Below are 17,928 nucleotides of genomic sequence, written 5' to 3' on the forward strand. Positions count from 1 at the left end.
TTTTTTAACGTATCCTTACTAATGCCTATTAATTTATTTTACAGATTACCTCTGTGTGTAATTTCTTCACGTATATTCGATACATCCATCAAGGACTTGTTAAACAACAGGATGGTGAGTAGCGGAAGTTATTTATGGGACACAACGATATTGTGGAACATGTCATATAGTAGTAATTGTAACCATAAATGAATACATTGTTATATATGTGATTCACTATGCTTTTCATCTGCCAGTAGTTAAAGCTTTATAGCTGAAGGATGGGTGCATTGGTACCTTTCCAATGCTCGTTCAAACTCACCTGTGGCAAGTAACGGGTCTGGTGAATATGAAACCAGATAAAAAGGGGAGAAGTTGACCCAGTCTTTGCATTGTGTATGTGTGTGTCACACTAAACATGGAGAACAGAAAGAGGAGAAAAGATCTGTCTGAGGACTTGTAACCTTGAGATTGTTTTCAACAATTTTGGTTTTGAAGTCCATCTTCATCTTGATGTTTCTTTATCCACGGTGCACAACATAATCAAGGAGTTTACAACCCATGGGAGTGTAGCTAATCTCCCTGGAGTGAACGGCAGAAAAAAATTGATAAAAGGTTGAAATGCAATAAAGCCAAGAGGATGGATAAGCAGCTCCTATCAAGTTCCAAAGAAATTCAAGCTGTCCTGCAGTCTTGGGGTACACCATTGTCAGCGAACTGTCAACATTTGATTGAAATGAAAAATGAAACACTATGGCAGGAGATCCATGATGACCCCACTGCTGACTCGGAGACGTAAAATAGCTAGCTTCAGTTTGCTAAAATGCACATGAGTAAGCCAAAATGCTTTTGGTTTTGAGATCAAAATAGATCTTTTTGGTAAAGCACATCATTCTACTGTTTGCCGATAATAGAATGAACCCTGCAAAGAAAAGAACACCGTACCTACTGTAAAATATGATGGAGGTTCATAGCTATGTTGGGGTTGTTTTGCTGCCTCTGGCACTGGATGCCTTGACTGTGTGCAAGGCATCATGAAATCTGAAGATAGCCAAAGGTCGCAATGTAGTACCCAGTGTCACAAAGCTGGGTTTGCATCCTAGGTCATGGGTCTTCCAGCACAACAATGACCGCAAACATACTTAAAGAAACGCACAGAAATGGATGGATACAAAGTGGTGGAGAGTTCTGAAGTGGCCAGCAATGAGACCAGATCTAAATCTTATTGAACATTGAAAATTGCTGTTGGGAGAAGGCACCCTTCGAACATAAGAGTCCTGGAGCAGTTTGCAAAAGAGTGGTCCAAAATCCCAGTTGAGAGGTGTAAGAAGCCTGATGGTTATAGGAAGCAACTTGTTGCACACCCTTTGGAATACAATAAAACTGCACTCAAATATTAAGTTGAGGGTGCCAACAATTTTGTCTGGCCCATTTTGGGGGGTTTGTGTGAAATAATGTCCAGTGTACCCTTTTTTTTTTTTTGGTTTGTTTTTTTAACCTGTCTGCATAATGGTACAACCACTGGCAGGTGAGTTGAGCCTTGAATCACATTGGTTACAAAGTATGAGGTGAGCTCTTGAAGTGTTGTACGCAGAATCAATTGGCAAGTTTAACCCTTTAACAGCCTATGGTGTATAGGTGCATCATAGGTAGTGTATCCCCTTTTTGATGTGGGCTGCGGCGCAGAGCGGATCTGATCAACTGTCATGTGTCTCTAGCAGCCACGGGTGGAATCACGATCCGCCTACTGCTGTTAAAATGCCTTCAATCTCTGATATCAGCATTTAATGATTGCCTGGGAGCATGTCACAACCCCCACTTGTCACATGATTTTGGGGCGCCAATGGGTTGGCATGACAACTGGGGCTCTGTAGATGATCGCAGTTTCAAGTCTCCTAAGGAGACTTTTAACCCCTTCATGACCCCAGCTTTTTTTGGTTTTGCGTTATAAGTTTTTAGCTCTCCTCCTTCCCAGAGCCATAACTTTTTTTATTTTTCCGTCAATATGCCCATGCGAGGGCTTATTTTTTGTGGGACAAATTGTACTTTTGAACGACATCATTGGTTTTGGCATGTCATGTACTAGAAAACAGGAAAAAAAATTCCAAGTGCAGTGAAATTTGCAAAAAAAGGGGGCCTGGATGGATATACAAATGAGGAGGGGGAGGCCAGGATGGTTATACATATGGGAGGGAAGGGGGTCAGGATGGATATACGGTACGGACCAAAAGTTTGGACACACCTTCTCATTTAAAGATTTTTCTGTATTTTCATGACTATGAAAGTTGTAAATTCACACTGAAGGCATCAAAACTATGAATTAACACTTGTGGAATTATATACTTAATTTCAGTTGTTTCACACTTTTGTTATGTCTTATATTCTAGGTTCTTCAAAATAGCCACCTTTTTGTTTTGATGACTGCTTTGCACACTCTTGGCATTCTCTTGATGAGCCTCAAGAGGTAGTCACCGGGAATGGTTTTCACTTCACAGGTGTGCCCTGTCAGGTTTAAAAAGTGGGATTTCTTGCCTTATAAATGGTGTTGGGACCATCAGTTGTGTTGTGCAGAAGTCTGGTGGATGCACAGCTGATAGTCCTACTGAATAGACTCTTAAAATTTGTATTATGGCAAGAAAAAAGCAGCTAAGAAAAGAAAAAGGAGTGGCCATCATTACTTTAAGAAATGAAGGTCAGTCAGTCTGAAAAATTGGGGAAACTTTCAAAGTGTCCCCAAGTGCAGTGGCAAAAACCATCAAGCGCTACAAAGAAACTGGCTCGCATGAGGACCACCCCAGGAAAGGAAGACCAAGAGTCACCTCTGCTTCTGAGGATAAGTTTATCCGAGTCACCAGCCTCAGAAATCGCAGGTTAAAAGCAGCTCAGATTAGAGACCAGCTCAATGCCACACAGAGTTCTAGCAGCAGACACATCTCTACAACAACTGTTAAGAGGAGACTTTGTGCAGCAGGCCTTTGTGGTAAAATAGCTGCTAGGAAACCACTGCTTAAGACAGGCAACAAGCAGAAGAGACTTGTTTGGGCTAAAGAACACAAGGAATGGACATTAGACCAGTGGAAATCTGTGCTTTGGTCTGATGAGTCCAAATTTGAGATCTTTGGTTCCAACCACTGTGTCTTTGTGCGACGCAGAAAATGTGAACAGATGGACTCTACATGCCTGGTTCCCACTGTGAAGCATGGAGGAGGAAGTGTGGGGGTGCTTTGCTGGTGATACTGTTGGGAATTTATTCAAAATTGAAGGCATACTGAACCAGCATGGCTACCACAGCATCTTGCAGCGGCATGCTATTCTGGTTTGCGTTTAGTTGGACCATCATTTATTTTTCAACAGGACAATGACCCCAAACACACCTCCAGGCTGTGTAAGGGCTATTTGACCAAGAAGGAGAGTGATGGGGTGCTACGCCAGATGTCCTGGCCTCCACAGTCACCAGACCTGAACCTAATCGAGAAGGTTTGGGGTGAGCTGGACCACGGAGTGAAGGCAAAAGGGCCAACAAGTGCTAAGCATCTCTGGGAACTCCTTCCAGATTGTTGGAAGACCATTCCTGGTGACTACCTCTTGAAGCTCATCAAGAGTGTGCAAAGCAGTCATCAAAGCAAAAGGTGGCTACTTTGAAGAACCTAGAATAGAAGACATAATTTCAGTTGTTTCACACTTTTTGTTAAGTATATAATTCCACGTGTTAATTCAAAGTTTTGATGCCTTCAGTGTGAATGTACAATTTTCATAGTCATGAAAATACAGAAAAATCTTTAAATGAGGTGTGTCCAAACTTTTGGTCTGTACTGTGTGTGTGTATATGCATGTACCGTATATACTCGAGTATAAGCCGACCCGAGTATAAGCCGACCCCCCTAATATATACATACATATATACACACACATATACATAAACATACATATACACACACATACACAAAATATATATATATATATATATATATATATACAGACAAAACATACATATATATACACACACATTATATATATATATATATATATATATATATGTATATATATGTGTATATATGTGTATATATATGTATATATATGTATATATATGTATATATATGTATATATATGTATATATATGTATATATGTGTGTATATATGTATATATGTGTGTATATATGTATATATATGTATATATGTGTGTATGTATGTGTATATATATGTATGTATGTGTGTATGTATGTGTATATATATGTATGTATGTGTATATATATATATATACACATACACACACACACACACACACACACACACACACACACACACACACACACACACACACACACACACACACACACACACACACACACACACCCCAAAAGTGCGGACACACCTCAATTAAAGATTTTTCTAAAATAAAATTAAGATCACCCCCTTTTGTTCCATTCAAAGTAAAACAATTAAAAAAAATACACATTTACTATCACTGTGTTCAGAAGCGCCAGATCTATCAAAATATAAAGAATTAAGCCAATAGTTAAATGGCCTAGCGAGAGAAAAAAATAGAACTCCAGAATTAGTATTTTTTTCTACACCGCAATAAACATATCTACCCCAAAATGGTATCAATAAAAATGTCAGCTCGGCTTGCAAAAAACAAGCCCTCACATGGCCAGATTTACAGAAAGTTAAAGTTTATGGCTTTGGAAAAAAGGGAAGCAAAAAACTAAAACTCCAAGAAAGTAATACCTAAGGTTGTAAAGGGGTCGTCCCTCGAACCAAGTATACTTTAATAGTTCTTGGAGTAATAAGAAGTTCCACAGAGTGATATTCCTTATCTGCGATAATCTTATCAATGTGCCCTTATCAATGTTATTTGCAATGTCTGACCGTGCATAGCTGCTCCTGTTCTTGGTCCTACATACCATAGCTTCTGGCTAGCGGAATAAGCAGAAGTCACTTATGAGAAGAGATTAGACAGACAACACAGCAGGGGTTTACAGCTGCTACTGTGAGGGAACATATTTCCCCTGTCTGTTTTAACAGAGAAGTGAGTTTCTGCGTTGTCAGTACTATGAGCTCATCCTAAATCTTGCCAGTGACGTAGGAGCTTCGGCAGGCGTTGGACTCTTACATCACTGACTGATTTTATGATGAGCTTAAAGTGCTGGAGACGTGGCAGAAACACTTGCTCCTGTGATATAACAGGGGCAGGAATGTTACCTAAGAGAGAAGCAGCTGTGAGCCCCTGCTATGTCATCCACAGGAACTGTGGTATGCATAGACTATGAACTTGAGCACTTATGCATTGTTGGACACAGTAATAAGACGGCACATAGTAGTGGCACATTTATAGGATTATCTCCGCACAGGAAATGTTTTTCTTAATGCATTGAACTGTTAATCTTATTATTCCAAGCTCTATTAATTTTTTTTTTTAATTCGTTTATTAAACATCAAAAAACAGAGAACAGTAAGACATACATGTTGCTTGCAACCAAGCCAGTACAAATGTATAGCCCAAGTAATATCAGTACATATCTTGGTACATAGACCTAGTCTCAGAAAACTTAAAATAATACAGTATATCCAAAGGACCTGTAATAAAACTCTAAAACTGTCTTGCTGCCCAAACCAATTTCATTTTGATTGTATTTAAATGTTGAAACGAGGCGCGAACCAATGTAGAATTCTACCATTTATTATAGTGAGGCTAGACTATCTGTCACGTGACGACATGGTGAGGTACGATGAGTTCAATACATCCCAGATCTTGTCAAATTTTCCCATACAGCCCCTATTATGGTATAATGTACGTTCATAAGGTATAACTGAATTCACCAGATCAATACAGGCCCTAAGGGATGGGTGATTGTTTCCCATCCAGCGCAAAGCTATCATTTTCCTTGCCAGAAAAAGCGTTTCTCTCAAAAAAAAAAAAATTGAACATGGTGTCCCCTTGTCTCTTCTTCCAGTACCCCGAATAAACATATTAATGGGTTCAAAGGATCGGAAATATGTACAAGGGAGGTTTAGTAATGATGTCCCCTCACTCCAAAAGGATTGAATAACTGGACATCCCCAGACCATATGTAAAAAGTCTGCTTCCCCTGTATGGCATCTCAGACTTTCTGAAGAGTTAGTCCAACCCATTTTAAATAGTCGTGACTGGGTTAAATATGATTGATTGTATTATATATAATTGGATCATTTTATTGTTGGCCGAGGGGGATCAAGCTCTATTAATTAAAATGTACTTTGTTTGTGGGAAAACATCTTTAACAATCTGAGCGACTTTCACAAGAAATACACCAATTAATTATCCTATGCTCTGGCCGTAAAGGAAAAGACATAGATACACCAACAAGAACTTTACAATAGATGCCAGAGTTTAAATGGGTAAAAAATATAAATTTTATTCAATACATTAAAGCCATGCATAAAAGCGGTAAGTAAACAATAAAGAGAAAGCACCACAGGTAAACGGGAGAAAGGTGGGAACACCCAGATAGTATATAAGAAAGTACTCAATCAATTTTTATAATAAGAGACCCATGTATACACACAGATTTCAGAAATTAGTCAAATTTAAAGTGCAACAATTGTTACTAATTGGCAAAAACATGTAAAAAATACGCAATGTAAACAATATATAGCAAGTAGTTAATAGTATATTTATGCACGACTAGCATCATTGTTAAAGTGCAGTGATATAAGGCAAAGTTGCCCTGTAAAGAGAAAAAAGCTGTAAATGGACCAATAGTTTAACCCCTTTCTGCCAGCTGACGGAATAGTACGTCAGCTGGCAGAACCCCCGCTTTGAGGTGGGCTCCGGCGGTGAGCCCACCTCAAAGCCGCGACATGTCAGCTGTTTTGTACAGCTGACATGTGCGCGCAATGAGCGCGAGTGGAATCGCGATCCGCCTATGCCCATTAACTAGTTGAATGCCGCTGTCAAACGCTGACAGCGGCATTTAACTAGGGCTCCCGGCCGCGCGGCCGGAGGTGCTCGCACCGCTGACCCCCGTCACATGATCGGGGGTCATCGGTGCATTGCCATAACAACCAGAGGTCTCCTTGAGACCTCTATGGTTGTTGATGGCCGATTGCTTTGAGTGCCGCCCTGTGGTCGGCATTCAAAGCAACCCTGCATTTCTGCTACATAGAGGTGATCTGTGCTTCACCTCTATGTAGCAGAGGAGATAGAGTTGTGCATGGTTCTTGAAGCATGCCAAAATTTAAAAAAGTGTTTAAAAATATAAAAAAATAAAAAATATATAAAAGTTCAAATCACCCCCCTTTCGCCCCAATCAAAATAAAACAATTTAAAAAAAAAAAAAATCAAACCTACACATATTTGATATCGCCGTGTTCAGAATCGCCCGATCTATCAATAAAAACAAAGGATTGACCTGATCGCTAAATGGCGTAGCGAGAAAAAAAAATCAAAACCCCAAAATTACGTTTTTTTGGTCGCCGCAACATTGCATTAAAATGCAATAACGAGCGATCAAAAGAACGTATCTGCACCAAAATGGTATCATTAAAAAAGCCAGTTTGGCACGCAAAAAATAAGCCATCACCCGACCCCAGATCACGAAAATTGTAGACGCTATGGGTATCGAAAAATGGCGCAATTTTTTTATTTTATTTAACTTTTGAATTTTCTTTTACCACTTAGATAAAAGAGAACCTAGACATGTTAGGTGTCTATGAACTCGTAATGACCTGGAGAATCATAGAACGTTAGTTTTAGCATTTAGTAAACCTAGCAAAAAAGCCAAACAAAAAACAAGTGTAAGATTGCACTTTTTTTTGCAATTTCATCGCACTTGGAATTTGTTTCCCATTTTCTGTTACACGGCATGGTAAAACCAATGGTATCGTTCAAAAGTACATCTCGTCCCGCAAAAAATAAGCCATCACATGGCCATATTGACGGAAAAATAAAAAAGTTATGGCTCTGGGAAGGAGGGGAGCGAAAAACGAAAAAGCTCCGGGGGTGAAGGGGTTAATATAATTATACAGAACTGCCAGCTGCATATTGGTATTGGATAACAGTAATAAAAGGCAAAGTTGCCATTAGACAGATTGCTAAAAATTAAATGCAGAGTTGTTAATTGTGTATGAAGAAAAATGGTAACCAAGGGAGACACTACAGTTTTAAATAAAAAAGGAATACATAGAAAAAGGTACTATACTTAGAAGATGACAACTGGGGACCCACCACACCCGACGCACGTTTTGCAATGAAACGCTTCGTCCAGGGGTGGTTGGGTGCTGGCAGAAGGATTCTTTAACGTGTCAATAGCCAATGATGTATAAGGAGCTCCATGTGTGTGCAGAATCGAATTATAATAGCCGGCACCGCCAGCGCGATACAATACTTCTGGTCGCGCCCCATGCTGTGAACCATTAGTATTTCTGGGTTGCACGACACCACCAATATGTGTGAGGTAGTGACAAGCAGTGCAGTGATTACCGTTACCGTGGAGACGCTGCTGGTTCCTGGCATGATCACGTGTTCCGGATGTGATCTAGGTATGATGTGTCACCACGTGAGCAAAGTATTTTGTCCATTCCTGGAAACCAAGGGCACCCATAGAAACCCGACGTGGTGCCATGGAGATGAAGAACGCCAAATAGCCGATCATGGTTACTGTCTCTGAAATAGGTGCATCACAACCAGAAAGATAACGAATGGAACATGCATATTATTGGAGTTAATGGACAAGGAAGAAAAGAATAAAAACGTACCAATATAAACAATGGGTGACACTCTACTCTAATAATAATGTATATATATATTTCACAAGAGCCACATTGAGATTTTTGAGCTTCTTCAAAACAGTAGGACTTGTGGGGCGTTTGACATGGAGTAATTTTAGTGCTACCAAAAGTGGCCTAACGAAAACAGATGAGCCAAGATAATTGATGCCCAAAAGTCACTAACGTGTATCATGTCATCCATCCATCATGTGGCTGGCTTGGTTCTTGTGCGTCACTCGCCTAAAGTCATGCACTATGGAAAATGAGGCAAATTGGCAGAAGCAGTGTGCTGTTTAATTTAAGCATTGCTCTGATGGTGAATCTTGGATGGATCATGGTATTTGAGGTTTTATGTTTGACACGAACTACCTATTTGTTGCACAGACCAAGTGCCATGACAGTTGAATTCTCTACTGGCTTAGCTGAGTAATGTGCCATGCAAAAAATATACAAGAATGGTGCTGGAAATTGGGCAGAGTTCATGGTGTTTGCTTGGCCTCAAAACTCCAGATATCAATTGCATATGTGGGTTGCTCTGAAAAATCTGCCTGGAGGCCTCACACGTTAGAAGACCTAAATGATCTGCTGCTAACCTTGTGAAGCCAGATGTTCTGACCCATCAAGTCCTAGGGGAACTTAAAATTATACACACATCAATCATCAATAATGTTATCTATATATTATTTTTATTTTTTTTATTATTGAAGGGGGGAGCTTCACTTACAAAATGATTACAAAATAAAAGGTTATTTGTGTGAATGTAAGAATGTTTTTTTTGTTTGTTTTTATAGTGGACCAGATGTTTTGGGAAATCATGCAGTTAAGAAAGGAAATGTCTCGAGCAAAGCTTGGATTTTTCAAAGATGAACTTTAAAACACTTAAGTACTATATATGGGGACATTTTCCAAAACCACAAAGGCAGAAGTAAAGATGGATAATGGTAACACATCGACTGCATATCTAAGCCACCAAAATAATTACATATCTATACTGTTCTTTGTGAGCTACACTACTTAGCGTTCATGTAGTATTCTGAAATTGACTTGTCCTGTACGCACCTGATACTATCGCTGCTGAGCTTCTGGTAAGCATTTGCAGGCATTACATCTGTAAATTATTAGTAACTTCAAAATTTTAAGAAATAAACGGTAATTTGAAGGGTACCTTGTCTTTTTTCTGTTTGTGTTGTAGTTACTCGCCTGCAGTATTCCATACTAGTATGTAATTAACATTTAATTACATTTCAGCATTTTAGTAGTTTTCAGATTTTTTTTTTTTTCTTCTCTTCTCTTTTTTAAAATGTTTTTGTGAAGCATAAACTGTTAGGCAGCCTGGATGTTTTTAAAGGGAACCTGTCACCCCCAAAATCGAAGGTTAGCTAAGCCCACCAGCATCAGGGGCTTATCTACAGCATTCTGTCATGCTGTAGATAAGCCCCCGATGTATCCTGAAAGATGAGAAAGAGGTTAGATTATACTCACCCAGGGGCGTTCCCACTGCGGTCCGGTCCGGGGCCTCCCATCTTCTTACGATGACGTCCTCTTCTTGTCTTCACGCTGCGGCTCCGGCGCAGGCATACTTTGTCTGCCCTGTTGCAGACAAAGTACGCCTGCACCGGAGCCGCAGCATGAAGACAAGAAGAGGACGTCATCGTAAGAAGATAGGAGGCCCCAGACCGGACCGCGACGCCCATCGGACCGGACCGCCCCCCCCCCCCCAGGTGGGTATAATCTAACCTATTTCTCTTAACTATCAGGGTACGTTGGGGGCTTATCTACAACATTACAGAATGCTGTAGATAAGCTCCTAATGCTGGTGGGCTTGGGTCACCTTCGATTTTGGGGATAACAGGTTCCCTTTAAGCATAGATTAGTAGCTGTCTTCTTAGTATGGGGGAGAAGCTTGAGGATGAGTAATGGGACATTAAAAGGGGTTGAACAGAGCTGCACCCCCACCTACCTGTTGAGATAGGTGCACAATCAGCAGGTACTGTACCTATATCCTATTCATTACAATAATTCTGTACGTATCTCAGCAGGTATGTGGTGGATGTAACCTCATTGATACCACTCACATCGAGTGTTTTTGTAAACTACATTCTTCCAAAGATTATCCTTCCTCACTACATGGGGTTAATTTATTTTTACGTAACATGCGCATGTAAACACATTGATTGCATTGCGTAGATGAAACATGTTTCCTCCTGTCGCAAAACAATCTTTCCACGTCCTAATGGAACGTGCCAGTTTCCAATAGGACGTAAAAAGACAGTGGTTCCATCCATGGACCTGCCTATCCACATCCCATGAATGTCAGTTTGATTGTATATGGTCACATTGTGATGCTGCATGTACGTATTGCTATATGGGCAGATCGCCCACATGGCTGAAGAGTTGGGAGCTGATGGCAATCAGGCAATAAAATGTGTTTTGTGAGTGTAACCCGTTGTCAGTGGGCAGTGTGTGATGATCACATGAGCCAACGGGGGGGTGTCTGTTACAACATAATTCCCGGAGTCTCATCGATGGTCACATGATTTCATGGGGGTGCGTCAAAAATGCAGCTCCCGGAGCCTCACTGGTACTATATCAGGGACTCCGCCCATAGTGGCAGGCCTGATTGTAAGAATTTCCTGAAGTCCCACTGGTTCTATGCCAGAGATTCCGCCCACTATGGTAAACCTATTTTGCGGGATTCCTCCCACCCGTTATTGCATATTATCATTATTTATTTATATAGCACCATTAATTCCATGGTGCTATACATGAGAAAAGGGGTTACGTACAGGGTTATAGATATCGTTTACAGTAAACAAATTTTCAATGACAGACCAGTACAGAGGGGAAAGGACCCTGTCCTTGCAGACTTACATTCCATATTAGAACAGATATATTTCTTTAGTGCCTTCCCTCCACGCATCTGAGTTTAGGAGTGATTCCTAGTCAGTATGGGTAAATGTACATGGGGATGGCAATAATTGAAAGCTGCTAATTGGAGTTTGCCACAAGCCTCTTAATATAGCTGAACAGGTTGAGGATGAAATGCCGCAACAAATTAAAAAGGCAGAAAATAAGGTCCTTATTATGGGGGATTTTAACTGTCCAAACTATCCAGACATTCAATGGGACATAGAAACTTCTGTTGTGTTATAAGTTCTTATCCACAGTTCAGGACCATTTCCTCTCTCAGCTGGTAGATTAAACAACCAACAAAGATAATCTACTGATTCTGGTTCTGGCAAATAGACCAGATACAATTTCAGATCTATAGATCAGGGAGCATTTTGGAAGCAGTGACCATAATATGGTAAGTGAAAATTGCATTGAAACGCAAACATTCAAAAGGGAAAATGCAAAAACCTGAAACTTTAGGAAGGTTGACTTCAACAAATTACCATGTCATGGTAATGGGGATACCGAACATAAATACGGCAAGTTTAAGGAAATACTGCTAAAATCCTGTGGAAAATGTGTACCCTCTGATAATAAAATGTCAAGAAATAAACCAATAAACCATTATGAATAAATAAGACACTACAAAGTTTAATGAGACGAAAAACAAAGGGCATTCAGCGTCAAGAAGGCTGAGAATACAGACATGGCATTTCAGTAGTATAAAGATCTACATAAGAAGTGTAAAAAAGAAATCAAGCCAGCAATGTGATCTACAGGGAAAAAAATCTCCAACGACATTAAAATACTTTTCCAAAAATTTCATAAATACATCAATGTCAAAAAGAAAAAAAACAGATGCGATCGGCCCCTTAAAAGACTGTAATAACAAGATGATTATAGAAGACAAAGAAAAGGCTGAGATATTAAACAGGCACTTTTCATCCATGTTCATCAATGACCTGTCTGTTCCAGTGATCTTTCAACATGGCAAAAATCTAAATTCACCACCTGATATAACTAGTTGAACACAAAAGGTATGCCTGCGGCTGAGCAAACTAAACATTTACAAATCTTCCGTCCCAGATAGCACTCATCCATGAATACTGAGGGAATTGAGCTTGCTATTTGGCAGACCGCTGCATCTCCATTTCTTAGTCTCTCTTGTAACATGGGTGGTGCCACAGGTTTGGAGGATGGATGATGTGGTACCGATATTTGAGAGGTAAGAAGGTGGATCCAGGCAACTGGGAGGACTTGTGCATGACTTATTTCTTCCAAATGCAATACTAAGGACCACTCATTACAGTTATAAGAAATGCGTTTCCGGCAGCTAAATAGGAAAGGGTTCTTTACAGTTACAGCAGTCATACTGTGGAATGCCTTACCACAAGAGGTAGTAATGGCAGACAGTATAAAAGCTTATAAAAAAAGGGCTAGGTGATTTCCTCGATACACATAACATTGTGGGCTATAGTTAAATTAGTGACGAAATGTACAATTGGTGGAGAAAGATTGAACTTCATGGACCTAGAACTTTTTTCAATCTATGTAACTATGTGGGACTAATAAATATCTAATAAATATATATATATATATATATATATATATATATAATTGTCTAAGGGTTTTTCCGTCTGTCTGTCTGTCCTGGAAATCCCGCCTCTCTGATTGGTCGAGGCCTCGACCAATCAGAGACGGGCACAGCATGGCGACGATGATGTCATAATGGAAATCCCGCGTCTCTGATTGGTCGAGGCCGCCAGGCCTCGACCAATCAGCGATGGGCACAGTATCGACGTAGATGTCATAATGGTTGCCATGGCGACGATGATGTCATAAAGGTTGCCTCGACCAATCAGCGACGGGCACAGTCTGCCACGAATTCTGGAATCCTCATTGTCCATATACTACGGGGACATGCATATTCTAGAATACCCGATGCGTTAGAATCGGGCCACAGTCTAGTATATATATAATTGTCTAAGGGTTTTTCCGTCTGTCTTTCTGTCTGTCTGTCCTGGAAATCCCGCGTCTCTGATTGGTCGAGGCCGCCAGGCCTCGACCAATCAGCGACGGGCACAGCATGGCGACGATGATGTCATAATGGAAATCCCGTGTCTCTGATTGGTCGAGGCCGCCAGGCCTCGACCAATCAGCGACGGGCACAGTATTGACATAGATGTCATAATGGTTGCCATGGCGACGATGATGTCATAAAGGTTGCCTCGACCAATCAGCGACGGGCACAGTCTGCCGCGAATTCTGGAATCATCATTGTCCATATACTACGGGGACATGCATATTCTAGAAAACCCGATGCGTTAGAATCGGGCCACAATCTAGTCTATATATATATATAATTGTCTAAGGGTTTTTCCGTCTGTCTGTCTTTCTGTCTGTCTGTCTCTGTCCTGGAAATCCCGCGTCTGATTGGTCGAGGCCACCAGGCCTCGACCAATCAGCGACGGGCACAGCATGGCGACGATGATGTCATAATGGAAATCCCGCGTCTCTGATTGGTTGAGGCCGCCAGGCCTCGACCAATCAGCGACGGGCACAGTATCGACGTAGATGTCATAATGGTTGCCATGGCGACGATGTCATAAAGGTTGCCTTGACCAATCAGCGACGGGCACAGTCTGCCGTGAATTCTGGAATCATCATTGTCCATATACTACGGGGACATGCATATTCTAGAATACCCGATGCGTTAGAATCGGGCCACAATCTAGTTCTTATATAATGTGGTAAATTTTGTTTCTGCAAATTCTAACTAAATTAGCATGTCAATTTATAGTTCATGGATAAGTGTTTAAAAAAAAAAAAAAAAAAATCGCCCTCACCCCCATTCTGCCTTTCAAAAAATGTAATACAAAATTAGTCGTATCAGAAAATAGAACCTCGTAAAACCACCTGTTGTCAAACAAAATAAGCAGTTGTAAAGCTCCTTTGACAGGAAAACGTTAAACTCGTGGCCCGAGGTTTGTTTTGCAACATCCCAAGCAAAAAAAAAATTAGCATACCAGATAATGGACTGCTAACTCTTTCAGCACAGATATTTTAGATGAAACCTCCAGTCCCATGTAACACTGACAATGACACTATAGTGTAAACATGTTACGTTTTTTGTGGCTTGTTTTTCCAGCATTTTTATGCTTATTAAAAGCTGCTTTTTACAGTACCAACAAAAGCTATGAGACTCCAGAAATCTCATGCACACGTTTTTTTAAGGAATTTAAAAACTGCAGTATTTTTTAAATTTGCAGTACGTCAATTCTTTCAGTGTTTTTGCAGCATTTTAAAAAGCAATGCGTGCAAAAATTTTGCAAAAAAACCCAGACGATATGTTTTTTAATACATATACGTATAATTTGCACCAAAACACAGCAAAAAATAGCATCAAAGCCTGAAGCGTGTGAACTAAGCCTAAATTGTGACAAAACCAAATTGAAGTGCAACATTTAGGAAATAAAAAGTACGTTACTTGGAAACTGCTGTCTACATAGTTGTGCATCATGTTGGCAAAATGTTTGAATGTAAGAGATGTAATAGATTGGACTACCTTACAATCTGCATTCGGACATTGTTCTGTTTTTAGAAACACAGGATTAAAGGGGTTGTTCACTACTCGGACTATCCCATCTGAATGTTTGGCCCCTGTTAAAATAAACATACATAAACATACATTCAGTATTTGGTCAGTATTTTACATCACTATTTGTAAGCCAAAATCATGGGTGGGTGATAAATACAGAAGTGGTGACTTGTTTCTATTATAATTTTCCTCTGATTGTTCCTCTCCTGGTTTTGGTTTACAAATACTGATTTAAAATACTGACCAAATACTGAGCGTGTGAGCGTGATCTTCTCCTCCCACGTCGCCACCTCCTTGTTTGTTTTTACGGTTTTCATTTTGTAGTGAATGTCTTGCCAAAATCACCAGGTTAGTACAATTATCATACTAAACTTTTAGTTAGTTATCACGCCGACCTTTTTAGAAAACACCAGTGATTGTCTTACCGCTGTCTCTAACATCATGTCCTCCCTCTATCTGAAACTGAACCTGTCAAAAACTGAACTCCTCGTGTTCTCTCCCTCTACAAACCTACCTTTGCCCGACATTGCCATCTCTGTGTGCGGTTCCACCATTACTCCAAAGCAACATGCCCGCTGCCTTGGAGTCATCCTTGATTCCGAGCTTTCATTCACCCCCCACATCCGATCACTGGCTCGCTCTTCTTATCTGCATCTCAAAAACATTTCCAGAATTCGCCCTTTTCTTACTTTCGACTCTGCAAAAACTCTTACTGTCTCACTTATTCATTCTCGTCTGGACTATTGTAACTCTCTACTAATTGGCCTACCTTTTACCAGACTCTCCCCGCTCCAATCTGTCCTGAATGCTGCTGCCAGGATCATATTCCTCGCCAACCGTTACACCGATGCCTCTACCTTGTGCCAGTCATTACACTGGCTACCCATCCAATCCAGAATCCAGTACAAAACTACTACCCTCATCCACAAAGCACTCCATGGCTCAGCACCACCCTACATCTCCTCTCTGGTCTCAGTCTACCAACCTACCCGTGCCCTCCGCTCTGCTAATGACCTCAGGTTAGCATCCTCAATAATCAGAACCTCCCACTCCCGTCTCCAAGACTTTACACGTGCGGCGCCGATTCTTTGGAATGCACTACCTAGGTTAATACAATTAATCCCCAATCCCCACAGTTTTAAGCGTGCCCTAAAAACTCATTTGTTCAGATTGGCCTACCGCCTCAACGCATTAACCTAATTATCCCTGTGTGGCCTATTAATAAAAAAACAACAACATAATCACGTTCCTCCATCATGTTCTCATACACTTTATGCAGTTAATAGCCTCTGTGTCTGTACTGTTACATACTTAGGTAGTTAACTGGTTCATGCAGCTTTACATGAACACCCGAGCCTTACACTATGGCTGGTCCAAATAACTAAAGCAATTGTTACCATCCACCTCTCGTGTCTCCCCTTTTCCTCATAGATTGTAAGCTTGCGAGCAGGGCCCTCATTCCTACTGGTATCTGTTTTGAACTGTGATTTCTGTTATGCTGTAATGTCTATTGTCTGTATAAGTCCCCTCTATAAGTTGTAAAGCGCTGCGGAATATGTTGGCGCTATATAAATAAAATTATTATTATTATTATTATTATTATAGTTTGTTTTAAATTCTACATTTTAGTGGTTATACAAAAAAAAAAAAAAAAAATTGGTACCAAGTAAATAAAAAATTGTATTGACATTTTCAGACACCTGCTCTTTTATTTTTTTGTCTTTTGAACTGCGTTAAGACTCGGATTATATTTTTATGGATATTTTTATTGATTTTTATGGATGTCTTTTGGGTACATATGACTTTCTGATTGCATTTCATTGCACTAAAATGCTCGGGTCGAACAAATTGGAATACTCAGGTACTCAACCTGAGCAACGAGCCCAGTGCAAGTCTATGGGAAACCCAAGTATTTTTACATGCTGTCCTTCTCCTCCTCCCTGTCCTCAGGCCATCCCCGCTGAACAGATGGTATGACAGCTGTGCTTGTAGCACCTGTTCCTCCTCAATGTCTACCAATCCACGTTGGGACGACATGAGGCTGGACTGAGTGTAATCACCCTGTATGGTTCCTTGCTCCATGTCCTCATGCTCTGCCTGCAATGCATCCTCTTTAATTGTGAGCAGAGAGGTTTTCAGAATGCAGAGAAGCGGGATGGTGACGCTAATTATGGCGTCATCACCGATAACCATCTTGGTGCAGTCCTCAAAGTTTTGGAGGATGTTACATATGTCTGACATCCATGTCCACTTCGGAGGTCTTATGTGTGGAGTCTGAACTGAATCGAAGGCCTTATTGATGCTGGTAGTCAACAACTGCCATCTTCTGCTCACAAATCTTTTCCATCTATGCAGTGTAGAGTTCCAACACGTGGGGACATCACACACCAGTCGGTGAGCCGGAAGCTGCAACCGCTGCTGAAGCACGGCAAGGGCGGCTGAAGCTGTAGCTGACTTTTTAAAATGGGCAGACAGACGGCGTACTTTCACTAGCAGATCTGGCAGCTCCGGGTAGCTTTTGAGAAAACGTTAAACCACGATGTTAAGCACATGGGCCAAGCAAGGTACGTGTGTGAGCTCACCTTGCCTCAGAGCCGCCACCAGGTTCCGGCCATTGTCACACACGACCATGCCTGGCTGTAGGTTCAGCGGTGTCATGCAAATATCTGACTGCTCTTTCAGCGCTGTCCGGTTTGTGCGGTTTGTGCACC

General features: G+C 40.8%; 1 protein-coding gene across 2 annotated transcripts in view; it reads left to right on the plus strand.

Moving 5' to 3' along the window:
* RAB3IP (RAB3A interacting protein) overlaps positions 1-9,891 on the plus strand; it is a 92,101-nt gene extending 82,210 nt beyond the window's left edge. For both annotated transcript variants that reach the window (XM_077265269.1, XM_077265270.1), the window contains exons 10-11: positions 45-114; positions 9,519-9,891. In XM_077265269.1, coding sequence (XP_077121384.1) covers positions 45-114; positions 9,519-9,601 — 153 coding nt within the window. In that variant the 3' untranslated portion in view covers positions 9,602-9,891. The remainder of the gene's footprint in view (positions 1-44; positions 115-9,518) is intronic.
* The last annotated feature ends 8,037 nt before the right edge of the window (positions 9,892-17,928 follow it).

This window comes from Ranitomeya variabilis, chromosome 5 (genome assembly GCF_051348905.1).
Source record: "Ranitomeya variabilis isolate aRanVar5 chromosome 5, aRanVar5.hap1, whole genome shotgun sequence".
NCBI classification, from domain to species: domain Eukaryota; kingdom Metazoa; phylum Chordata; class Amphibia; order Anura; family Dendrobatidae; genus Ranitomeya; species Ranitomeya variabilis.